The 27933-nt window shown below is 34.6% G+C and overlaps 1 protein-coding gene across 7 annotated transcripts in view; it reads right to left on the bottom strand.

The window, feature by feature from the left end:
* Positions 1–27933, bottom strand: part of PCDH15 (protocadherin related 15) — a 1681754-nt gene that overhangs the window by 97694 nt on the left and 1556127 nt on the right. For all 7 annotated transcript variants that reach the window (XM_087432193.1, XM_087432194.1, XM_087432195.1 and 4 more), the window contains one exon: positions 2309–2436. In XM_087432193.1, the coding sequence (XP_087288319.1) occupies positions 2309–2436 (128 nt within the window). The remainder of the gene's footprint in view (positions 1–2308; positions 2437–27933) is intronic.

Below are 27933 nucleotides of genomic sequence, written 5' to 3'. Positions count from 1 at the left end.
TACTGGTTACAATTACACTATTGTATTACACTATTACAATATACTCTTATTATCACAAGTGGTCATGTTAAAAATCTACAGGGACATTCTATTCCAAGGAGCATTTGAGAATTGATCACTCCCTCTCTTATCAATCTTTTTCTTTACATGATGCACCGACTCTGGATTCTCCTAGTATTCCTGCTACCTCCTGGCAGTGACTTCTCAGTATCCTGTGATGGCTCCTCTTCCTGATCTCTATGTGTTGAGTTCCCAGGGCTTAGTCTTTGGACTTTTCCATCTAGAACCATTTTCTAGGTGATTTCATCCTTGCCTGTGATTTCTTTCTTGAATCTAGATCAGCATCTGCAACTGCCTTGCCAAGACCTATGCTTGTATGTTAAAAAAGCTTCACACACATAAAACCTCTAAAATTGAACTCTTTATTCCTGCTGCACAATACCTGGGGAGAGATGGGGACTTGTTCAGAACAAAACCCTCAGAGTCATCCTTGATTTTCTCTAATGTCCCACACAGACTCCATCAGCAAATCCTTTGGCTGTCTTTTGACTCCCTTCTCACCATCTCCCCAGCCTACCACCATGCTTTCAGCCACTATCAAATCTTGCCTGGAAAGTAATGCATTAGGCTCTGTTTCTACCCTTGTCTGAAAATAGTGTTATTCATCCTCACTCCCAACCCTGCATAACATCCAGAATAATCCTTTTATATTGGGTTATGTCACACCTCTAGACAAAACCATTCAAAGACTTTCTTTCTAATACATCTAGAATAAATCCCACATTCCAGTCCTGGGCTGCATTTCCAATCTCATCTCCAATCAGTCTTTTTCAGTTACACTGGGCTCCAACCTCCGGCTAGTTTTAGGGACTTCATATTGGAACGTCCAGAATGCACCTTACCTAGGAACCTGCAAGTCTTGCTCTTCACCACGTGGATTTATATTAAATAGCTACTGATTTTCTTGAACTAACATTTGTTTCTTTCACTAGTTTGTATCACTAGGGTGGTAACTTTGGGTTTTTTTGGTTTGTTTGATTGTTTTTCGAATTGCTCTATGTCCAACTTCTAGAACAGTGCACACTATAAGTATTCAAAAAATATTTACTGACTAAATGAATGAACTGAATCAATCAATAGTTAACAGGACTAAAATATAAAATAGGATAAAAATCAACTCCGAAGGACAGTTACTTGCAAATCATAACACGAGTTGGACATAATGTGATCGACTTAAATTTGTGGACCACTTTTAGTTATAACTGGTGATTCAGATCAGGAGTCAGTATTTGGCACTGTGGAGGAGCTATTTTGCAAGCACAACTCACATGCTTTATTTGCTTGGTTGATTTTTCTCTTTCTTACTTAGGGTATTTAAGATGACAAAACTATATGTAAGAAGAGCTCTAATCACAGTTCTCCTGGTAATAGGGAAAGAAAGGCAACTGCTCATGTGCAAAACTAGAGGCTATCAACAGCTGGATTTGCTCAGGAAATTTAGGTTTTATGTATGTTAATAGCTATTTAAAAAAGATCGACTATTAAAATACTTTCAGAAAAATAACTCTGTAATTGAGAATTGAAAATGCTCTAGCCTCTAAACTTTTTCCTAATGCAATGCAATATTCATAAATTTATTTCTTAGTAACAAAACTTGCGACTTTATGTACTGTCAACCATTTAAAAAACTTTAAACATACTTGATAATAACCTACTAGAAGAACATGGGAAATTACGAACTTTCGTCTTAGCTATTGTTTTTTCAATTCTATGTAGGTTAGCAATTTTTTTGACATGTCCATGTTTTTAACTTTAGTAAAATACTGAAATTAGCAGTGTCATTTTTAACATTTGTTTAACTAGCTTTTGGAATTTTAAAAATTACTGCAGAAAAAATACGGAATTTGTTATATTATTTCTTCTATTAGAAAATGGTAATTCTGTATTTGCCATTAGAAACTCCATTTTGAGAATCTCTGGAGTTATCCTGAATTAAACCTATTAGATGCATAAAAATATACTAGGAAGACATACATTTTAATCTCTTATTCATTGTAAAACATCATAAATATTGTGTTCCTATTTTTGTAGTAAAAATAAAGCCCAAAAACTTGCTCAATATTCACCTCATAATTAATCTGTATTCAGTTTGGCTAATTAAACTCATACATCTCCAAGTTTCAGACTGTTCTTTAAACAACATGAATAAACACTCAGTTAATATAAAACTACATGGTTATAGTTTATCTGAAAAATCTGAGCTCTTTGCTTTTATTTTAGTTCTATATCTTAATAAATTTTCTCATACCTTAACTCTGAGCACAGAAGCAAACATCCTTGCATCTTCAGATACACCTCCAATGTAGAATTTTTTCTGAAATACTGGAGGATGATCATTTTCATCCTGAATCTCAATATACACTTTAGCTGTATTGCCTGGAGAATAAAAAATAATATATTTTTTATTGGTGGTCATTCATTAGGGAAAAATGCACTGAAGTAAACACTTATTGTGCTTTTTTTTTTGAAACAATGGAAATAGCTTAAATCAGAGAATCATCCCTAAATGCCATGCCTAATACCCCAAAATCCAGAGAAGACTCTGATAATGATGCTTCTGGCATAATAATGTTAAGCTGCTGCTATTTCTTTTAATTACATGTCCTGGTGATTCATTTTACTTGATTTAATAGGCACTAAAATATTGTGTTCTGCTAATTTTAATGAGACAACTCAACTGTTCATGTTCACAAACACTTCACAAACATTACCAATTACACCAAAGCGACACAAATATATAAACACCTTATGAGATCATAGAAACTGCCATAATTTAAAAAATATATATTTTTTTATTCTTAAGTATAAAACTAGCAATGATATTCTCTTAGCTTAAAATGTACTATAACATTTTTATTTTAAGATTTAAAGTAAGCAATGGTTGGGTGAGTGCTTACTTCCCCAAAGGGAAAACAAGTTTTGTCATGCATTAAAGGCTATCTATCATTTACTGAAAAAGATATAGCTGAAGGGATGATTGCTGTATGACTCATAAACGCTGGGTTTTGTAATTTGAGCCAAACTAAATATACCATAAAGAATACATTTCATGATCAAATGTTGGAATTTCACCTTCTCAATCATCACATTTTTAATGAGAAATGCAGCATTTGTCACTAGTCCAAGAATGACCCTTTACAAACTTATAAAAGTAACTTACAAACCAGATAAAATGAGGAAGAAGCAATTAATCATTTTGCAAAAAGTAGATTCAAATTACGTAAGTATTCTGACATATTACCTAAGTGAACTTTTCTCATACATTTCAATTAGGATCAAATATATGGCAACTGACCTACAAACTATTTATTAGGGACACCTTAATTTTGTTGCTTTATTGTATCCCCAACTATAACTGATTAACACCAACCTACCAGCACAGTGGATACATCACGGGTGTACAATATATCTGTGTTGGTTGAATACATGAATGAATAACCTGCGTTGTCTTAGTAAGAATTTAGAAACAGGCTGCTTTTTTGCTTGCTCTGGAAAAGGTCAGAGAGACCAGAGCGTTAGCTCCAAGATTTTACCCTATCCCACTTCTACTCATTTAGTTTCCTTCTTATCTGTCTCTTTCCCACCATTCCTGAACTGGAAGAGCTAGAATGAAGAGGAAAATGTGCCAGGTCAAGAGAGAAGGGTACCAGCAGGGAAGCACGGCTAATGGCAGATTACACTTCTCTATCCAATGGTGCCAGGGCTCTCAATTGCACCCTGGTCAGCCATCAACAATCAGAGGTCATCCAAAATGAAACCCATTTTTATCTTAGTAACAGATCATTTTTATCTCTGGAATCAAAACGCTATCAGCTCTAAATTTAAAATTTTTTAAGGAAAGGAATCCTATACTATAATATCACCTTTCCAATAACTTTTTTATGTTCTTAATTAATGACCATATTAGTTATGGTCCCTACTTGCAATACTTCAAAAAGTAAAGGTTGATTTTCAATTCACTGTAAAGGAATAGATTTATGCTCTGAAACTTATCTACTTTTCTCCTATTACTTTAGAAAATGATGACAGAAGGTTAGGCCCTGGTATAAGTGTATTATGCCATGAGGAACAATTTGTGCTTTAGCAAATCTTTTAAAAAGCTAATATTTCTTTAGGTATTGGGAAAAATAAGGTGAGAATCAGTGTTGTAATTTGAAGCAACACTTACTTATATGCTATATAATAATGTATATGTATACATTTTATAAACTCCAGAGAGACGGCAGTAAAATACTTCTTTAAAATATTAATTTAACAGTTATTAAAAATCTCTAAAATTAACATTCATAGAAACATCTAGATAAATATCTATTTACACTACTGATATTCAATGCACGTAAAGCTCCTGCAAAATAATTTATCCAACTTTAACAACTGAACTAAAGTTTTTCAAGGTTTTCTTTTATAATATTCTCATCTCACATACATCATTATTATAATTTAAAATATCAGGTTTCCATATCAATTGTGCTTAAGTCCATATTTGTTATGAGACTGTTACAGAATTTAACCATATTCAACTCAGTTCTTTAAAGAAACCATGAAATAAATTGTGATAGTGTTTCCATGCTATAAATTATATTAGGACAGTACAATTATGGAAGGATAATCATAGTACTTAAATATCAATTCAAATTTTTTATTTTAATTTTCATCTGCCAAGTTTGGGCATCTTTAAATTTATATAATAACATTAATAATAATAAATATACATATATTTAACTTATCTAATTATCTCTGTTTTTTTATTGGATGCTCCTCTTGCCTCTAACTTCTTTTCAATATGATTTTATTTTAGTTTCTCCTCCTGACTTTTTCAATGTTTGCCTAATGACTCCATAGTATAATTAAATAGTATTAGAACTGGATCACAAATTTGTGCTGCTGAACTGTGTAATTTCTAACTAATCTGCCAGAAAAAGAAATGAAAGAAAATATAATAAATATTTAATGTATACTCCGTATATAATGCTATTGAGTTCCATGTAAGTCTCATCCTGGTCTATTTTTATACCAGATAACTTTATAATATTCACTACTGCCTTATTGCATTTTGTAAGTTTGAGTTTTCTGAATCATAATTTTATTGAAAATAGAAAAAACAAGCAGCACCGAAGTGTGGTTAACATTACACATAGTCTTTTTTTTACATCTATATGAACTAATTAAAAATATTTTTCATTTTAAACATGACTTTGTCCAAATTCAAAACCATCAACATAAATATTTTCTTATTTTTGTAGTTCCTCATTTCTGTTTAAAAGTTGAAGAATTTAAATACAAGTCAACTTCTTCACACATTCTTTCTGTGTCTAGCTAAAATTCAATATTGGTAGCTAACAGTTATTGAACAGTATGTGGCAGATATTGTTTCAAGTTGTACAGAAGAATTTAATGCCGTGAGATGAAACTATCATTAAAACTATTATTATTCTCATTTTTACAGAAGAGTAAAGTGGGAAATAGAGAGGTTAAATTACTTGCCCATGTTCCCTGTAGTACATGGTACGACTGAGATTTGAACACATTATTTGACTACAGAACCCAAGCACTCTCATATGCTTATTGTTGCCTCTATGCCCTTAGGAAAAATGTAAATTTGTGTACCTTAACATGAATGAAAAGAAGCTTTAGATTTTTTTGCAAGCATCAGTTTAAAGATTACAATCATAAACATCTTGATTTTCTTTAATTTTTCATAAGGAGTCTATAAACCTTGCAGTCATCACCATCTCAGAGACCTCTTCACTGACGACTTCGCCACTCATTTCAATCCCGCTACTGTTTTTTTATTTTCTACACAGTCTTTACCACTGTCTGAAATTACTTTAGTTGAACGTTTATTGTCTGACTCTGCAATTAGAATATGAAGTACTTGATAGCCTGTTCTATATCATGTTTTTATTGAATAAGTAAACAAAAAAATACATTAACTGGTTAATAAATCTTAATATTTTGCTTTTGCTGTTGATGATTTCAGCCTAGTCATCCCTCTTAAGATAATAAATTCTATGAGTTTACAGTTCACTGCGTGAAACAGAATGTCCTTTTATTAGCCCTCAATTTTACTTATATCTACATTAAGAAATGTCCTCTAGTTGTCAGTTGTCAGATTTGGTCAGAAAATAAAAGAATATCTTAAGGATATAGTACCTAAGGTAGAAAATGAAGGGCAGGGCGACAACATGTATGAACCTGAAGGGCATTATGCTAAGTGAAATAATTCAAAGAAAGAAAGATGAATACTGTACGATCTCACTTATATGTGGAATATAAAAAAGTAGAACTTGTAGAAACAGAGAGTAGAATGGTGGTTGTCAGGGATTGGGAGTGTGGAAAATGGGGAGATGCTGGTCAGAGATACAAACTTTCAATTATAAGATGAATTAAGCCCTGAGGATCTAATGTACACCATGGTGACTATAGTTAAAAATACTGTGTTGTATACTTGAAATCTGCTAAGAGAGCAGATCTTAAATGTTCTCACAACACACACACACACATCCATGCACACACACAAACGGTAACTATGTGAGTTGATGGATGTGATAACTAACTTGATTGTGATAATCATTTCACAATATATACGTATATCAAATCACCATATTGTATACCTTAAATAGACACAATTTTATTTGTCAATTATACCTGAATAAAGCTGGGGAAAAAATTGCAATATGTCTAATCAAAGAATGTAAAATAAATGTTGGCTGGTTAAAAAAAAAAATTACATGTACCCATATAGCTTAATCACTAGAATAGCATTCACTTAGATTTCCTGATTCATTAACATACAACGTACATGACACTGTAGATTTCCTTGGCTCACCCACTTTCACTAAGCATGTGTAAGGGCTAAGGACTGTATCACAATCTTTCACCAAATTTGGGTTTTGACTATTTCAAAGGCAGAAACTTGGAAGCAACTCTGATTTAAATTCCTTTAAGGGAATCTACTTTTTATCTTCTTAAGGATTTGTAGAACCTTTTTTTTTTTGGTCAATATTATATTCTTCATTTAATGTAGTTATGAAGTACGTAAAGAAGAAAGATACAGGGGGAAAACGGGGGAAAGCAGTGTTGGTAAAATGGATAAGAGAGTATGGTGAGAGAAACGACCCAAGTGCCTGATGTTCTGATAGCCTCCTACAGTCTCCCTTCTGGTCAGGTGAGACAATATAAGCATTGGAAGGAGAACCACAGGAGATGAAGGAATTTACAAGCTAGATGAAAGATTTATTTGACAAGTGTTTCGGTTAAAAGACATTGTAATCTTTCTATGCACTTTGGGAGCCAATGCCTCATTTCCCTTCCTTCATGGACATTTCTTTTCTCCAATTTTGTATGAGAAAAACTTTTCGTTGGGCAGCACCTTTGGCTTCAGTAAGCCAAGAAGTTCCAGAAGTGACCCTTGAGGTGAGGAAATGTGAGATACCTTCTGAGGATTTATTAGTTTAAAGAAAGAGAAAATAGAACTGCTAAGTAGTCAAGTTCAGAGAAGGAAGTACGAGTCAGAATAGAAACCTCCCGGAATAGCCCTTCTTTCTACTGTAGACATCCTAAACAAGGCGAAAGGAGTTCAGAAGAGGAAGGGATGTTCAAAATACCATTAACTTTAACTCGACTCCATGTTTTCCAGACCAAATTTAGTTTGGATATTTTTTTCTTTCTTTTGCTTTTAGTAATTAATTCTGTGCTGTTAGTTTTCTCTTCTTAGGGAGCCCCTATTATTCTCAAGATGAATGTGTTTCTTTTAGCCACATGACAAACCTATTGCCTACATTGCATTGGGTTCTCATAAAAACTTTCTGAAAAATGATCCAAGAAGTTAAAGCAGTGGTTCTCAACCATGATTGATTTTTGTCCATCTGGAGACATTTTTGGTAATAACAACTGCAGAGGGTGGCGGGGGGGAGAAATGTTACTGAAATTTAGTAGGTAGAGGCCAGAGATGCTGAGAAACAGCTCACGATGATCAGGACAGGCCCCCACAATAAAAAATTATCCAGCCCAAAATAGTTTCAATAGTGTTGAGGTTGAAAAACCCCAAATTAAAATAAAAGATAGAGATTAGAGGAGTTCAGATAAAGTGGAAAGATTGTGTAAATATATAATAATGCACTCTCCTCAGTCCATCCACATGCACATGCCTTTAATGTGGGATTCAATCAAAATGGGTTGCAATTACTTGAGCATATGTTCATCATCCCCATTGTGACTGAGTTCTTTTTTTTTTTAATTTTTTTTTTTTTTTTTTTTGAGGAAGATCAGCCCTGAGCTAACATCCATGCCCATCTTCCTCCCCTTTATGTGGGATGCTGCCACAGCATGGCCGGACAAGCAGTGTGTCGGTGCACACCCAGGATCCGAACCCGGGCTGCAAGCAGTGGAGTTCGAGTACTTAACTGCTACACCATGGGGCCAGGCCCGTGACTGAGTTCTTTAAAGTCAGGGGTTCAATGCTGTTCACCTCCACTCCTGTCACTACCTGTTAGCCTCTGCTCCTGATACTCCCTCCGTCTGAATGCTCTGAACTCCAACTATATCTCTAATTATTAGTAACATATATACATCAAAGAAATATTTACTGCCATACTTAGGAATACAGGAGCTTACTTAGTTTTACGAGAAAACGTACATTAGACTAGGGCCAGCCACAGTGGCCTAGTGGATAAGTTTGGTGTGCTCTGCTTCAGCAGCCCGGGTTTGGTTCCCGGGTGTAGATCTACACCACTCATCTGTTAGTGGTCACGTTGTGGTGATGGCCAAAAAAACCCACAACATACACTAGACTAGATTGTAAAATTTTAAAGGCAAGGACTATGTTTTTCTTATTGCTATACATTTTTTATGGTTTAACACATTAAATAGATTTTTTGAATTGTATCATACTGATGGTAAATGGTTTCTGTATTCTCCAATGATTCTACTGCACGGAACTTTCAAAATGCTTGCAATACCAGACTTATATCTGTTACTTTGCTAAGGCCAAGAGATTAAAGTTAGTTCTTCATTAAAACACACAAACACACACACAAATATCTTTTTATGCTGTTTTTCTTTTAATACTATTTTTGTATATGTTTTACTGGCAAATTAATTATTTAGAAGCACTGTGACTTCCACACAGTAGGTGTTTAATAAATGTTGAATTAGCCTGAAATTGCTACTACTCTCCTACCTAGTATCCACTTAAATAAAATGAGTCACTCTATTTTATCCCCATAAATTAAATGAGATAATATATTTTAAGCCCTTAAAAATCATAGAACCTGGGCTGGCCCCGTGGCTTAGCGGTTAAGTGCGCATGCTCTGCTGTTGGCAGCCCGGGTTCGGATCCCGGGCGCGCACTGATGCACCGCTTCTCCGGCCATGCTGAGACCGCATCCCACATACAGCAACTAGAAGGATGTGTAACTATGACATACAACTATCTACTGGGGCTTTGGGGTAAAAAAATAAATAAATAAAATTATATAAAAAAAAATCATAGAACCAAACAACTGCATGTTGTTAAGATTGAGTATCTCTCTTAGAGATAACAGTTTTTTAAGAGTTTAATATCAAGAAAATATTGAATCTGAAGCCATTTCATAATTCTATGGGCTATTTGGAATTACTTTGAAGATTCTTGGTATTTATACTAGTGTTAATTTATATTGTGTTCCTCTTCCCTAGTTTATATGTCTGATAAGTGACTGGTTCTACAGATAAAGTAATGTTTAAGAATAACATTACATTAAGTGAGATAAGCACTTAATCCGACCTTACTAAGGGGTTTATAGATAGTTCTTCACTAAAAAAAAAAAAAAGTAAGGTGTGAACGAAAAGAAAGCGTATGCCAGAAATATGTTATAGTGTGTTCATTAGATAAAATTAGCAAGAATATAATATATTTACAGGATTTTTAAAAAAATAAATTATGTTAGAATGAGAAAAGTCATTGCTGCTTATTTCTCAGTTTTTTACTCTCCAGGAATTACACTTAGTTATATTTATACATACTGTTTATTTTCAGTAGCTAGGCAGCAAGACAGAGTGAATCTTTTGAGGTTCATTTTAATAGTTTTCTAATGCAGCTTTGACATTGATTTAATTAGCTTTCGCATGATTTTAATTGCTTGTATCTAAAACATACACTTTGTGTATATGTTTGCTGAAGGTTAATAACTAAATTAAGCAAATAACTGCATGCAACTACTGGCTTTAAAACTGACACTAGGATTAGTATAACATATAGTTGATTTTTAGCTGTCTTCTAGTGAAGAAAATGACATTGACAATTTTACTACTATAGTGATGACATATTCAGAAGAGTAATATTCTAGATATTAATTAACGTTTGGCTTTGTATCCATATTAACATATTTTTTCATTAGGAAAATTTAATGAACTACTGAACTAAGTCTCTCTGTAGACGGTAACCATCAAAATAGAAGCTAAGAATGCAATATCGGGGCCGGCCCCGTGGCTTAGCGGTTAAGTGCGTGCGCTGCGATGCAGGCTGCCCGGGTTCGGATCCCGGGCGCACACGGACGCACTGCTTCTCCGGCCATGCTGAGGCCGCGTCCCACATGCAACAACTAGAAGAATGTGCAACTATGACTTACAACTATCGCTTGGGGCTTTAGGGGAAAAATAAATAAATTAAAAAAAAAAATTTAAAAAAAAAAAAAAAAAAAAAAAAAAGAATGCAATATCGTTTCTTTTCATTGGTATCGCTAGCATTTTATGCTATTCTTGTGAGACCAAACAGATGCATTTAGAGGCCTTTGCAACACAATGATTATTACTTTTAGCTCAGTCTGTTTCCATTCAGAATAAACAGACACTATTTTAATTCATTTGTATCTATTAAATGCCAACTCTCTAAACAAACCAACTTAATACAGGATCCATTAGGACCAACAAAACTGCTGTAGTTGTAAACTGGGCAATAAAAAAAATTTAAGCACAAGCTGCAGAGCCAGAGCCTGGGGCAAATGCCACTAACACCCAATATCCCGTGTACGCTGGGTTACCTTACACAGCTTACTCACCCTTTCTGAGCTGCGGTTTCTCATCAATAACCTGGTGGTAATCACACATAACTAACTAGATTAAATGAGCAAATACATGTAAAGTATTAAATACCAAACGGTGGCTTCACTATTTCGAACGTGTCTCAGAGCTTCTTGACTCTCAAGGAAGGAGAAAGTATTAGTAACATTATTATTATTATCATTATCAGCAGGAGGAAGAATAGCAATGCCATGAAATTAAAAAAAAAATTCCTAGCTCTGAATTATAAAAAAAATTGTTTCATATGGGATGTTATATAGGAAATATCAAATACTGTAGTGGAAGATACATATTTTATTACTGCAAATGGAAGAAATTAAATAGTAATGAAATACTGTTGGAAAACACAGCAAAAGTGCCTTATTAAATAGCCATAATTTGTTTACATAAGACAAACATGCCCCTAAACACACACACACACATAGACACACACACACACGCAGACACACACACACATGCAATCAGAAACATTCTTTTTTCTTGAGATTGTAAAGGGGCTCTGTCTAAAAAGGTAGAGAAGAATTCACCAAGAAGAAATTAATAAGCCAACTATGGTTCACCATTACAATAACTCTTTAAAACCTTTCAAATAATCCATGAAATAGATATTGTCATTTCTGATTTTCAGATAAAGAAACTAAGACTTAAAGAGATTAAGTCAACTAATATAAGGAAGAGCCAGACTTTATATCCAGGCATGACTAAAATTCATACCCAGGTCTCTCTCCATGGCAAAAATAAGATTTGTAATAAAAACATGGTAACTATCCACTAGGGACTAGAGATCATTTTCTCCCAGTTTCTAGAATACAAGCACGCAAATAGTAGAAACCAAATAAAAGATTTCTGAATGAAAATATAAGTCTATTTCAAAAGACAGACTATTACAGTCACCCCTTCTATATTTGGTTATAATACTGATGACTAATGATTTGAAGGATTTATAAATGCTTATGGCATTGCTAAAGGAGGGGAAAAATTAGCATTTTAAATAATATGCTAAAGTTTTTAATAGCAGTGCATATAGAAGCCTCTGCTCTTTAATGCAAAGAAAATATGGGCAACATATTAAGTTTCCAATTGCTTCTCTAAATTAGTGGCTTAAAACAATACAAATGTATTATCTTATGGTTGTGTAAGTCAGAGTGGGTCTCACTGGGATAAGTCTCACTGAAGATGTAGGCAAACCTGCACTCTCTTCTGGAGGCTCTAGAGTTATATCTGTTTTCTTGTCTTTTCCAGCTTCTAGAAGCTACCTCCCCATATTCCTTGGCTCCTGGTCCCCTTCCATCTTCAAAGCCAGCAATGGACAATCAAGTCTTCCTCATGTTGCATCACTCTGACACTGACTGTCCTGCCTTCTTTTACTTATAAGGACCCTCATACTTACAGTGAGCTCTCACAGATAATCCAGGGTAATTGATCCATCTGAAATCCTTAATTTAATCACATCTGGAAAGTTCCTTTTTCCATGTAAAGTAACATTCACAAACTCCAGGGATTAGGACATGGACATCTCTTATCTCTTGGGGGAGGGAACATTCTTCTGCCTACAAAAGCTGTATTAGTGCTTTTGTTAAAAAATGGAAAATTCAGAGAAGACACTATATTTATGAAATAGAAAAATTTTAGGGTGCTCACACATGACAAACTTAGGAAAAGCAAAATTTTGTGATAATACAAATATGGGAGTTTCTCTAGCTCTTTTTTATGTACAAACATTACTGACAATGGTGATTAATGGTTGCTGTGGACTGAACTGTGTCTCCCGCATATTCATATCTTGAGGCCCTAACCTCTAATGTGACTGTATTTGGAGACAGGGCCATTACAGAGTAATTAAGTTTAAACAAGTTCATAAGGGTGGGGTCTTGATCTGAAAAGATTAGTGTACTTAAGAGACTCAAAAGAGCTAGCACTCTCTATCTCCCTCACTCTCTCTCTCTCTCTGTGTCTCCCCACCCTACACGTGAAGTTACAGCAAGAAGGCAGCCATTGACCAGCCAGGAAGAGGTATCACCAGAAACCAACTCTGACGTCACCTTGATCTTGGACTTCTAGCCTCCAGAACTGTGAGAAAATAAATTTCTGTTGTTTAAACCATGTAGTGTATAGTATTTTATGGCAGCTCAAGCAGATTAATAAAATGATAAAACTAATTACTTAATAATTGAGAAGATTCTGAGTTAAATGCTTTCAGTGCATTATTTCAATTTATCCCCATAATAACACTGGGTTATTGATTATCCACACTTTATCGATGAAGATAATGGGGCTAGGAGAAATTAAACAATGTGCCTAAGATTACACAATTAGGAAGAGGCAGATCATTCAGACCCAAACCTCTGACAACATATGTTCTTAACCATTTCACTTTATGGCCTTCCTTCAGTTTGAGTAATTTTTAAAATTCAAGATAATCCTTAAACCTCTCTAAAGTTTGTGATTTATGGGATGCCAGGATGGTTTGTGTTAATTCACATAAAATTTTTTTTTATATTTAGGTATTAGGTTTTTCGGTATACTTCTATGCCTAAAACCACAAGAAGAACTAACATTTCACTGGGGAATTTCTAAGGCTTTCTAAATTTTTATAAATGCCCTGGAGGTTGAGAATATAGAGTGACAGACAGGGGCTAGGGAAAACAATCCCACTTCTCAGCTGCATCAGGAAAATGGTTGAAAGACCATGTAGACAACCTGGTTTAAAATTAAAACTGCTCAATGGAAGTGTTTCTATATATTCCTCACTGAAAATATCCTTTATCACTTCTTCATGAGAGCTCGAAGCAAAGCAGAAATAGCATGGATTCAAAATGAAAAATCCCTTTCCCAGATACTTGAGTACTTTTTGACTGATTTTGGACAAGAGCAAAGTCCTGCTTTCTCATCTAGAATCTGTTGAAAAACAATAGGATTATTTTGGTGATTAAATGTTATATGAATAGGTATGTGCTTATCACCATAAAAACATAAAGCATTAGAGTTGTCCATAAAAATTGTAAAGTGTTTTAGTGTACATGCTATTTTCAAAACATACGTATAATGGGCAAACTATGTAAAGAGTATGAGTACTTACATATACTATATATGTATATATTAGGATAAACATATCTGAAATCATAAGAACATATATATTCTTATGTGTGTGTATGTCTACCCCTGCTTCCTGACACAGAGCTCCTAAAACCCCTTGTCAATAGGGGTGCTAGGAGAATCTTCTATTCTAACATTTAGTCTTTGATCTGGGTTCCTGAAACACAGTTCCTAAGACCTTTGTAATTTCCTGAGTGATAGGAGGGTCTGACACTGAGCTCCTAAATCCCTTGGAATTTCCTGGGTGATAGGAATGTTTTTTGTTCTAGTGAGATGACTCTTGGTGGGCTTCTGGATGAGGGCTGGTCACCAGAAAGACCAAGCCATGATTAGAAACTTGGAACATTCAGCCCTATTACCTCATTCTCCGGAGAGGGAAAAGGGGCTGGAAATGGAGTTAATAATCAGTCATACCTATGTCATGAAGCCTCCATAAAAATCCCTGTAATAGGAGGTTTGGATAGCTTCCGGGTTGGTGAACACATCCCCCTACCGGGAGAGTGGAGCACCCCAACTCCATGGGGACAGAAGCTCTTGCACCGGGACCCTTCCAGACCTCACCCTATGTATCTCTTCATCTGGCTGTTAATCTGTATCCTTTATCATATCCTTTATTATATGACAAACTGGTAACCAAAAATAAGTATTTTGAGTTCTGTGAGCTGTTCTAGCAAATGATTGATCCAAAGACGGGGGTCATGGGAACCTCTAATTTGTAGCCACGTTAGACAGAAGTTGTGAGTAACCTGGGGACCCACTATTTTTGACTGGCATTTGAAGTGGGAGGCAGTCTTGTGGGACAGAGCCTTAACTTGTGGGATCTGAGCTAACTCTGGTTAGCATCAGAATTAAATTGAATTGTAGGACACTCAGCTGGTGTTGCAGAAAATTGCTTGATGAGTGGCAAACCCATACATCTGGTGTCAAAAGTGTTGTGAGAGTGGAAGCAGTAGTGAGAAACACACAGGAGGAGTCTGTTTTTCCCTATATAGTATATATTAGGATACCGGCAAACATTTGATCATTATAATAAATCCTTTGGAAAGAGAAAAAAAAAGACATTAAATCTACAGGATATAACTTAGTAGCTGAATTTATCCTCTATTGATATAAGTACGCTTTGAAGATTTTTATGAGAATTATGGACCATATCTCCATTAAAAAACTAGTAAGAATATGACTAAAGATTTTTCATTTTAGAGCAGTCATAGGCCCCAAGGATCTCAGATTAAAAGCAACTGCTGCTTTCATATGCCACTTGTAAAACAAACTAGATTTTCAGTAATATGTCTACATGGTAGACTATTAAACAGTCTTTAAAATGATGTTTTTTAAGCATATCTAATGATATAAAAATATTTTTGATGTAACAGTAAGTGGAAAGAAAATGCCCAGGATTTTAAACAGAGAATGCATGATCAAAATTGGTGTGTTTGTGTGTGTGTATGTGTGTACAGCCATAGGAAAAAACTGAAAGAAAATATGCAAATTTTAAAACATGCAAATGAGTAAAATTATAGATTATTTTCCTCTTTATACATATTCCCTAATTTTATGTAATGATAATATTACTATTATAATTAAGAAAAGGTTAATGTCAAATATGTTGAAAGACTAGAGGAAAAGAGAAAACAGAAGTTATAAAGCATAACATACACAAGAATAAAAACGCTTGAAATAAACTTTATTGGTTCTGTTCCATGCCTTTTCCAAAATGTCGTCTCTAGCATCTTTTAAGCCTGGGGAGACACCACGTGAATCTTCACGTTTTCTGCATCAACAAGCCCTGGCTGATACGAGTTAAGCACATATTTTCCCCCTAAAATAAAATGAATTTGCTTACTTATTTCCCTCTTGTTGACAGTAAGAAGATATTTCCCCAGGCATATGTGAATTACTTGCGAAGACTTAACCAAAAAGGAATGACTAAAGAGAGAAGTGACCTTGCATAGCAAAATCTAATTATTCTTTATCTGTATATCTTTGCTTCATCCATTAGTCATCTAATACACATCATATTTAATGATTAGATTTCTACAGAAATTTTAGAAGCAATACAAGGTGAAGCAATTTAAGTACAACTATTTAGGGTAAGGAACATGCTAAATTTAGTCCTTAGAAAGTATTTAATGAATACTTGTCAAATATGGGTTCACAGTTCTTGCAACATGTCATTAAATTCAAGCATTATCTTTAATCTTCTCCAAAACATCTGAGAGGAAAAAATAATTTTTTGAAGCAACATAAATTTATAAACTTTCAGAAGTTTGAATATCAGCTACTTAAATTTTCAAGCATCTGTCACAGTAAAAATGGAAATTAAATTTATATTATGATAGAAAGTGAAGTCTAGCACTATAACTTTCAAGTAATATATGCCACCCTTCCACACCGGTCCCTGCACTGCCTACCTAAGCATCGCAGTCAACCACATTTGGGTCCTAAATTGATTTTTGCAAAGGTAAAGTGGAATTTTTTTTATTTGTCTGCCCCAATATCCTTTCCTCCCTTATTCTGGACATAGAACTCCATCTTTTTCTGCTTGGGTTACTCTACCTCCGTATTCCGTGTGCTCTTACTGGAACTGTCAATCACAGTGCTCTGCACTCCACCCTTGGCCAAGGGTACATGTCTCACCCCAGGCTAATCAGATGGTCTCTCTCAGACACTTGACCCTGGAGCTGATTGCCAGTTGCTTGAAGGTGCGTGATCCCAGCTGTCTTGATGGCACTGCCCCCCAAAAAGCAGTGTTTTGAGTTTCTGACTAAGATTGCTGAAGCTTATCCGGTTTTTTATCCTTCCTTAGATCCTACTCAGCTTTTTCGTTGATTGTGCAAGCTACCAAGAATTCTGCTGATAAGTTCTTTTTCATATAAGTCAGTCAGAGGTAGTTCCTATTGCATCCAAGCAAATAAACATTTCAAGTACACTTGGGAAAGACCAATATAGGCCACATCAGAGAATGGGGACCATATCTTCCTACCTAACTAAAGAGTTTGGATAAAGATATTATAAAATGCCAATTTTTCATTTAGTGTTGCTAAACTTAATCAAGTATTATATTTTAGCATATTTTCCCCTCGGTCATCATGGATGATTACATTATTTTGACTATTCTTTTTAGGAAAAGTGTCTGTGTTTTTATACATATATTATCCGGTTGTCAATCAAGATAGGAGTACTCAAATCTAAAGACTCCAAAAGATGGCGTGACTGATTTTCTAACACGTCACAACCCACAACCATTGGTTATACAAAGAACTTAGAGACAATCATGTAGAATTCTCTATACAATAATTTAAAGGAGTAGATTAAGCACTTTTAGTATGTGATTGCTATATTTTTAAGTGTCACTAAAACATATCACAGCTAGTAATAGTAATAAAAATAATAGTAATAATAATTATAGTTTTATTTGTTGGATGTTTCCACTGTTCTAAGCACTTTACAGACATTTTGATTAAAGTTCTCAAACATCCTAAGATGTGTGGTAATACTTACCCTGATATTATGGTGAAGATTCTAGAACTCAGAGAGGTTAGTAAAGATCAAAGATGTATATGGAACCCAGGCCAGTCTGATACCAAAGTCAAGGATCTTAAACAATGTATTATGTTAAATTTTTAGGTATCTGCCTTGTCTCTGCTATTCTATTATGGTAGTTTGAATTTGAGCTCTGTCATTGGTAAATCATCTGAGTTATAACATTTTTCTCAATAAATACTTTTTACAAAATTTCCGTTTACCTCTTGTCCTTTAATCTCATGTACATTTTACCATTTATGGAATATCTTCTGACAGGAATCTTTTGTAAATGAAATTGAGCTGCTGGACTGTTCAAAGTATCTAACTGTCTTGTGCATTTCAATAAAACATCAACATAGCAGTCTCTATCAAGGAATCTTGATGGCAAGCATAGGCTGTAAATAAATAATTGGCAACAGACTTTCAAAATTGAAAGTGACAGCGTACAAAATAATGGTTTCCTTTAAATTATTTGTCTGTAATTATTTTTAAGATATTACAGAAGGGACTAATTAGGTACAAGATATCAGGAAGGAGAAAAACAGGACTAAGATTGATTAATTGAACTCACAAAAGTTCCTGGGGATAAAAAATGAATTAGCTTCAGAAGAAAAATTGACTACTAGACTTGAGTTTTGAATAATGATTAAAAAGAATGACAAGACAAATTTATGTTTCCTGTCTCCGAAACATAAAATGCTCAGTTTCTGCTTCTGAATTAATATAATATGTAAATTAAACTGAAATGTATGCCTCATAAAAATATAAAAATGAATAAAATTAGGGAATGTTTAAGAATACAATAAATTTTAAATTGTGTCTATTGTGTAGATAAAACGAAGAAATCCTCTACCTACAATTTCCCTGTTTTTTCTATATACAAGTCTTTTCTACTTATTTGACATAAACTGGAGTTAATGTGCAGCCCAACTAAATGCCACTCAACTTATTTTCTTGATTGTCTGTAACGTTTGATGTTTTTGCAATCAAACTATCTTTTTTGCCATCCTCTATCTTTCTTGAAACCCCTCCTCTCCTTTGGTCAACAGGCCATCATTACACAAATTTTACTCCTCCTTTCCATGGCCTCTTCAATGGCTGTTCCTTTCTCTCATTTACTAAATGAAAGGCTTCCCTCAAACTCAAACTTTGGCTTTTCTCTCCTGCCAGTCTCTCAGAAAGACAAGGCCAGATGGCTCTGGAGGCTCATTAATTCTCCTCATTTGGTAGATTAACAAGCAACCAGGACATTGGATTTGGGTTAGCTCAAGGGATCCAAACTTCCTCTCTCTGATACAAGCTGCTTAGCTTCATCAGCTTTCCTGCTTTAGGACGTATTTCCTAAACCATAGAGCTCCCATTGTTACATGGTCATTGAATTTTTCCTTATCCTCATTTCCAAATTCCCTTTAAGTACGTAGAGTAGTACCCTTTTGAGTCCCTCACTTTTAGCTCCTTTTACGGTGTGTTCAGGTATGTGCAAATTAATTTTTTCTCTCTGTAAGTTTTAGAAGCTAGAGAGATGCTTTTTTTCTTTGATCCTTTTCTGTCTGATTTTTCCAATTACCTCTCATTTTACATTTTTACCATGTGATGTTAGTGACCCTTTGCATAACAATCCCTTGGCTTAAATAATCATTCTATATACCTCTTCCAAAATCTATATGCCCAGTCTTGAACATCCTTCAAATGTTCAGTTCCTTATTTCCAACTACTTTCTCGATTTAATTCATATTACCCAGGATCAGAAGTACAAAATTATCCTTGATTTATTCTTTTCTCTTCATGGCCAGTCATCAAGTTCTATCAACTTTTCTTTTGCTTATGTCCTACATTTTCCCCATCTTGCTGGCTGTGATAGTTAATTTTATGTGTCAACTTGACTGAACTAAGGGAAGCTTAGATAGCTGATAAAACATTATTTCTGAGTGTGTCTGTGAGGGTGTTTTGGTATTTGAATCAGTAGACTGAGTAAAGAAGATCACCCTCACCATTGTGGGTGGGCATCATCCAATTTGTTGAGGGCCTGAATAGTACCAAAAGATGTAGGAAGGGTGAACCTGCTGTCTGCTTGAGCTGTGTCATCCATTTTCTTCTACCCTCAAGCATTGATGCTCCTGGTTCTTGGGCCTTCAGACTCAGACCGGGGCTCACACCATGATCATTGACCCTCCTGGTTCTCAGGCATTTGGCTTTGGACTGGAACTATACCACCAACTTTCCTGGGCCTCCATCCTGCAGACAGCTGATCATGGGACTTCTCAGTCTTCATAATAAATCTTTTTCTATATATCTCTCTCTCTATTCTATCAGTTCTGTTTCTCCAGAGAACCCTAATACACTGGCCCAATACTAGTTCAGGCCTACTACATTATTCTTTTAACACTCATTCTTTCTCTCTCCAAGTTACCCTACATGCTGAGCTAACTTTTGTCATGTTATTTCTCTGCCTAAAAAATCCACAAGCACTTAATCTCTGTATCAGTATTTCAAATAGCTGTGAAAAAATACAAAATAAAAACCCACAGGGAGCATCCTAAACATTCAGATTTCCATTTTCTATATTCAGATATCTTAATTCAGTAGGTTTGGGAAAAAAGAGTACAAAAAATATTTTCAAACATGCCTCTCAAGTGATTATCATCAGGTGGTTCATAGACCATATTTTGAGAAACACTACTTTGTGATGTTTCTTTTACTTACTCGCTTCCCATTTCTTTTCTACATTAATTCTTCGTTACCATTATGCTACTCACTGTCTTCTGGATTCACCTTGTAAATTCTTTCCCCCACACTTTTCCTTCTAATTTTCTCGCTCAATCCTTTCTGCTTCCTTTTCCACCATCCCAACCAGAATGGATTAACTTAAACAAAACCAGTTATTGCTTCAACTAAAGTTTTCAATTCCCACCTCAATTAAGAAATTATTTGGTCCACTGCAGTGATTCATTCTCTTTAAACTCAAATCATACGTGTCTATATTTCTCTTATATCAATTAACCACATACTTCTTTGGTGTTACTACTTATTTTTATACTTAAGCGTCATAGCTTCTCCACTAGAATATAAACTCCTTGAAGATAATGATCTCATCCTGTAGATATTTATCCCCTTATAGCACTTAGAAAAATGCTTATGCCTATCAAGTACTCAATATATTTGTTTAATGTATAGTTTTCTCATGATCCTTGTAGCATGGAAATAATGTTTTAGGAGCCATGTGACAGGAAACAGAATCATATTATATGTGTTTCAACAATAAAAGGATGGGTTGTAATTAGTATTTGGGTGGTGAACATGATGTAATCTATGCAGAAATAGAAGTATAATGATGTACACCTGAAATTTATACAATGTTATAAGCCAATGTTACTGCAATAAACAAAATATTAAAAATAAAATAAAATAAAAGGAGTGTAGTTGTTGTAAGGAAAATAATGACTGAAAAAGTATTAGTCTGTTTGAAAGTTCATATAACCTATGTATATGTGTGTGTATATACACACACACAACCACATATATAATATAATTGCTTGGTTTACTTTGTTCTCATATATCTCTCAACGTGTCCATTAATATAATTTAGGATATTATTCTTAAAAATAAGATACACATCTTTCCTGCATAATTAAATATGAAATACAATCCAAGTCTTCCTGTCTCTTACATAAATTATCTTGACTATACATAATTGTAAGAACACTAGCATTAGTCAAAGAGTAATAACAATTACAAGAGGACCCACAAAGCCCTTATCAATCCATGTAATGTAATCAAAGATAATAAGTGATATCTGATCTCACAATCAAAATAGCACAATCTCAGTATCCCATGCTGTACAAATATTTACCACTTTTATCTTGGAATGCACTAGATTCTGTTATTTGACCATGTATCTAGAATTTTATTATCACTTCATTTGTTAACTCATAAAATGTCTGTAAATGTGATGCAATTCAGAGTCACTGAGAATTATAAAATTATGATTTTATCAATTAGCCCAGGTCAGAATTACATAAATTTTGGCCAAAGTCAATCATAACAAAATCTAAGAGTAAGTATAACATGAGTTTTTAATATAAATAATAAATGTCAAAAAGGTAAAGTTAAGTAGAGCAATAGATAACATGGCAGCATTTCTTTGATAGAAAACAATAGAGCATGGCATCAAACATAATTTACTAGGTAAATTCTCTATTGTATGGCAAAAAAAGTAATCACTATTTTCCCCTGAAATAGACTTTTCCAATTCCAGACCATTGTCTATACTATTCTTTCCTTCAAGATCCATCTCAAATTTTATCTTCTCTGACATCACCCACACAGTACATTGGTTCCCGTGATGGAAACTGGATCAATACAAAATTGGATATCACATCTTTGCTTTTGAGAACTCACAGGCAGGATGCATTTGTTCCCCATATGACACGGACAATGGATGATTAAGGAAAGTTTAAAAAAAAATGAGATGACTTTTAAACTGAGCCTTGTATTAAGAGTTTATCTGGAAAACAATGAAGAAGGACATTTTTAGACAGAAGGAATAGTGAAGTAAAAAGAGCAAGATGTAATTATTCCTTGAGATTAAGGGAAAATAACTCAATCAATATGGAAATTGAGAAACGCAGTGACCTAGAAAACGCCAAGCAGGATTGAGAACCCCAGTGAAGTTGAGACAAAGAAAACTTCTGAAGGTTCATCCTATTTACATTCCTTCTATGTGGTAATTTTTCCCACATTTCTCTCTATTATTTAAACATAACACGAAATTTATTTTTGTCTAGTTAATGGGAAGCATTTTTTTTTCTTACCATAATCAACCAAGAAGTTCAGCTACTGGTTAAGGCTGGCCAAAACAGAACACATGACCAAGAGAAAAGAATGTTCACTTTCCATTTGTTATAAGAGGTAAAAAGAAATAAAATCAATCTAACAGCTATACTAAGTCTTCAGCAAAATATTAAAAAGACTAGTGCTGCCTAACTTTATAGTGAAGACCTGACCTTGATTATATAACAACAGACTGTAGAGGGTCAATGTAGTTAGCAGCAAATTCTGATAATTTTCCTTCAAATTTTTAACGGCTAAAATGAATTTTATCCAGATAGTGGCTTCATTTTCCATTTCTGGAAATGTTGATATCTATGCCCCGTGGCTTAGCGGTTAAGTGTGTGCGTTCCGCTACTGGCGGCCGGGGTTTGGATCCCCGGCGCATGCCGATGCACCGCTTCTCCGGACATGCTGAGGCCGTGTCCCACATACAGCAACTAGAAGGATGTGCAACTATGACATACAACTATCTACTGGGGCTTTGGGGGAAAAAATAAATAAATAAAATTATAATGTATATGATTTAACAGATTTCACTTCTTCTGTGCATAGTTTCATGTGCTTAGTTTGCCTCTATTGAAATGGTAGTTTTCTGAAGCAAAGGGCATAGAGTTTCCATTGCATAGATCTTGGGCTTTATTATTAATCAAATGATTGCTGCTCTCAGAAACAAAATATAAGGTTGCAAAAATATTTGTGAATCAGTACATGATCTCTATCTTGAATCCCAATTTAAATGCAGCTAAAAATACTATGAAAAAATAAATTAACAATATTAATTAAACAGAAATTCCCAAGAATGAAGAAAATTATATCTCCTGGCTTTAGGCCCTGGGGCTTAGTCTTAGTTGTAAGTTAAGGAGAACCATTTTATGTATTCCTAGATTCTTAAATATTTTAATTTTGATTGCATATGGAAGCAATATAAAACGTTTCTATCACGAAACATGATTTTTCCTTCATATTACATATGAAGAAATATGTATTATAATCTATACTCTAATTAAGAAACATCGATCACAAATCATTGTTATCAGTTCAACACCTCAATTTTGGGGTCAATGAAAGCACATTGCCTCAATTGCATTTGATTTCAGAAATGTAGTAATAAAATTCCATAACCATTTAAAAATTACATTTCCAAGCAAAGCTATTTTTCACAATTAAATTGTTTTCTGGGACAGATAAATTGTTATTTCATTAAAAATATAATTGTTTCAACTGTGTATTTATATAAGATGCCTAGAATGTTTTAGACAAATATACCATGAAGAACATTATGATATTAGTTTTCGTAGTCTCCAAGTTTTAAAGTAATAAAGTATGAATAAAGTCTCTAAAACTGTGGCCATGAATTTATAGTACAAATATAAGGCCTTGAACATAGTTGGGATTTTAGGACCGAAAATGTAACATGCAACATGCTGCAATGTTGGTACACAAGTTATAGGAGGAATGCTTTGTAAGCCAGTTAATCATGAGTAAAGAGTAATTAGTATTATTTGTCACAGACCTTCTGTTTGGAACCACAAAAGCCAAGAAAATGAAATGTATTATAAGTTTGTACCCTAAAGCAAAACCATAAGATGAAATCAATAGTGTTTGAGTTGTTTTATCACCAGTCTAAGGTTCATCTTAATTGTCCTGTTATTTATTCCTGATTGAAAGGCTAGTTATCGAATCAAAACACAATGATATATTTATAGAAAGCTATGGTTTTTTCTTTCACATTTAAAGATAATTATCATTTTACCATAAAAGAAAAATTGCATTTGAATTGTGAAATTCCATAAATCAAACTGAGCTATAAAGATACATATTAGTACTCTACAGAAAAATATAAGTAAGTAGATGATTTTGTGGTAGGAATATTAATATAAGTTTCTGTGGAAGTTCTCCTGAACACAGGCTCCTTGAAACCTCTTTGGGACCAATAACATTTTACCCTGAACCCAGGAGAGACTCAGTTGGTATGGGGAGATAGAGATCATAGGAACAAAAGAAGACTCATAATTTTAAAATAGCATATTAGAGACATTAATACATTCACATTTGTTTTTCATTCATAAAATGAAGATAACTATTTGATCAAAAATAATGATCAATATGGGAGCCAAGGAAGAAAATATGGATACCTGACAGAATGGGACCAGTAGAAGAGAAATAAAAACAGGAAATCTGGAGAACCGGAGAGTTTGTGGTGAAGAAAACTGAGACATCAATATTACTTTCTAGCTGCATTGGACGGAGAAAAATCTTCCAAAGCTTTTCAGAGTCCCAACAACATCAAATACTGTGAGGGAGCTTCTAAGCTCATTCCCATGATTAAAAACAGTTTACCGGCTCTATCTGTGGTACTGACTACCTAAATTATGGCAATGAAAAGGCTGCAAGTCTGCTATGGTATAGGGAGTATTGATGGTGTATATGCTGCATATTTGTATACTGTTAGCCTGATATTCAAATCCCTTCATAATCTGGCCTTAACTTTCTCGACTTGCTCATTCATTGGACAAATCTTTATTGAGTATATTTATGTGCTATGCATTTTAGGCTATTGGGATGTATCAATAAACATAACAAACAAAAACCTCTGCCTTCACGTAGCTTAAATTCATTACCAATGTCTGGACTACATTCTGCTCTCCAGCCACGCTGAAGATGGTATGCTTAATATGGTCAGATGGAATATAATTATAAAAGTCTATTTTTTTCTTTTCTACTATCCCTTTAATTCTGCTGATTTGAGGTAGTCTTTTTTCTGCTGTTGCATGAAAGCTCAAGAAATCCCGATTTAAAAAAAAAAATGGTTCTAGGTAATAGAAAGTACGATGATCATAATAAGGTTGAAAAATAAAAGATTCTCTAGCTCAATATATTAATCAATACTTCACATTTCATGTAAAGGTAAAACTCTTTCTCCCTTCCCAGCTAAGATGTGTTCCTGGACAGTCTCCTGCCTTTGGAGAAGAGGTTGCAAGAGCTTTCTTTTTTCTTTATTAATCTCCTCACCTTTTTACTAGCAGCTGATTTTTAACACTCAGGCTGCCATCATCTGGTGTTGGAGATAGAGGAGGGAAGATTGCTAAGGTAGACAGAAAAGTTCCAATCTAAATATTACTATCATGGGATGGCTAAACACTCTCTGGGTCAGATCTGTGTTTAAAGCAGGCATCATCAATGGGGGACTTTCAGCACTGGTGCACTCTGCAGTAAATTGATTTTGGAAGTGCATTTCAATTAATTCCATTTTTTCACTTAGTAGGAATTCAGCAGTCCATCTCCACCTTTTGTTTTTTGCATTTTCATCACTCCTACGGGTGACCCTACTGAAGAGGATTTACAAAAACTAGCATCTACATATGTCACAAATCTGGACCTTAGGTAACATTCACAGGCTCTTTGCCTGAATAATTCTATGAGTACAGGCTTATCTTAATGTAGCTGCAATTCCCCTCTCCGCCAACCATCATAATAGATTGTCAGCTCTATAGTTTTCCCTCTAGATTTACATAACAGATCTCATATATGAATTCACCATGCCCCCTGAAACATGGGGACACAGTGGTCTCACTCCAGTCACCAACATTAAACTTGAGATGGATGGGTAGATCTTCCCACAACCCCTCTTTTCTGAGTATGAGTGTGTTGTGGAAGAGAATGCAAGCACAACTTGACAACTTTTTCTTTTTCCCGAAAGAATACTTCACACAAAATCATTCTAAATCTCCACTCACTTGACCGTTTTTATTCTCCTTGGGAGTAAGAGTTCTTAGCGCAGTTAACTGTTGGGCTGTTTTTTGGGGTTTTTTTTTTTTATGTCTTTGATAATCTGTATCTATTTCTTGCACACCTCTGTGTAGCCTTAGGTCTATTGTATCTTGGTAATTTTGTCAAAACTTCCAATTTAAAACTGATTTTTTCATCATTTCTAATATATGCTCACTCTGTTTGGAATTGCCCTTTCAAATCTTTTCTACTCATTCTTCAAGATACAGCTCAAAGGTCAATCCATTTGAAAAGTCTCCTCTAATCACTGATATGTTGGTTGTTCACTTTTCTGTGCTACATTGCACTGTGTACTACCCCCAGCCATCTCTGTAGTCCTGGACCAATTGTCAGTGATGTGCTAAGTCTAGAGTTTGTTGAATAAAAAAAAAGGGGGGATATATCATATTTGTATCTTATTGGGATACATTTTATCTTTACTACTTTTATTTTAACGTAGGCTAATGAACCAGTAGACCAAAATCACTTAAGCTTTCTCTTTATATTTCTTTTTCAATTCTTGGGAAAATTTTCTCTTTAAAAATGCTTTCTGTTAATTTGGATTATTTTGTTCATTATTCATTCATTCACTTGATTAAATATTTATTATATTACCCACTACTTCCAAGTATGATTAATGAAATTTAAAAGAAAAAAGCCAGTAGTTAAGAAACAGAAAAAAAGGTATCTAGAGGCCTTGAATGAAAAATCTAAAGCACTTAAGTAAACACTTAATCCTAAACTTGGTCACAGCTAACACAGTGTGAAAACCTGACAGGGCTACATAGCTCCCGTTCTCTCAAATTCATAGACTGTGAAACAAATCCACTGATTCAACAAACATTTCAAATATCCTTGGATTAAAATATATATTTACGGATTTGAGGAAGATGATTAAGGTGACAATGGAATGTTTGAACCTTCCAGAATCCCGCCTCATTACAAACAGACAGAGATTTGGGCAGCCAAATATTGGGAGACAGTATACCTTGGGCCTCTTGCACTCTTATACATCTTGCTGAGTGTGCCAAAGTTGCAGTTCCCTGACTTGGGACACAGGATTGTTTGTGCAGGTGGCAATTCTGAAAAGTGAGATAATGTCTTGCAAGAATGCATCACGGAGTCCAGCAATTTACCTGATCCCCCTTTTGACAAAGACTTGCTATTGCTTGCTATAAAAGTGGCAGAATCTCTAGGCTCAGAGTTCATCTCCTGTAGTGCACTCCACTCATGTGCAGGTTTTACCTGGCCCTACACTTTGCCTGTAATGTTTGGAGCTTAGGGAGCTGCATCGCTATGCTGATTGCTATGCTGATCTTCTGCTAATACTTTTGTTGTGAGTAATAAGGTCCATCCTCTGACCCAGGAATCTTTTGTCTTTTCTCAACATCCATGGAACTTTAGTGGGGCTAAATTATTAACCTGTATAGTTATTTCTGTAGGACTTCTCTTGCTTCTAGGTCTCTTCTTCACTATCGAATTTATTTAAGTAGGATAATTTCATAGCATCAAACCCACAGATAATAGCTACAACTAAATAAGACAACATGCTCACCTCCAAATCACAGAATAAGAGCAGTTGTGGAAAACAAC

This window comes from Ceratotherium simum, chromosome 6 (genome assembly GCF_057802395.1).
Source record: "Ceratotherium simum simum isolate JZ-2026a chromosome 6, ASM5780239v1, whole genome shotgun sequence".
In the NCBI taxonomy this organism is placed as follows: Eukaryota; Metazoa; Chordata; class Mammalia; order Perissodactyla; family Rhinocerotidae; genus Ceratotherium; species Ceratotherium simum.
The sequence above is the reverse complement of the archived record's forward strand: the minus strand, read 5'-3'. Positions and strand labels throughout refer to the sequence as shown.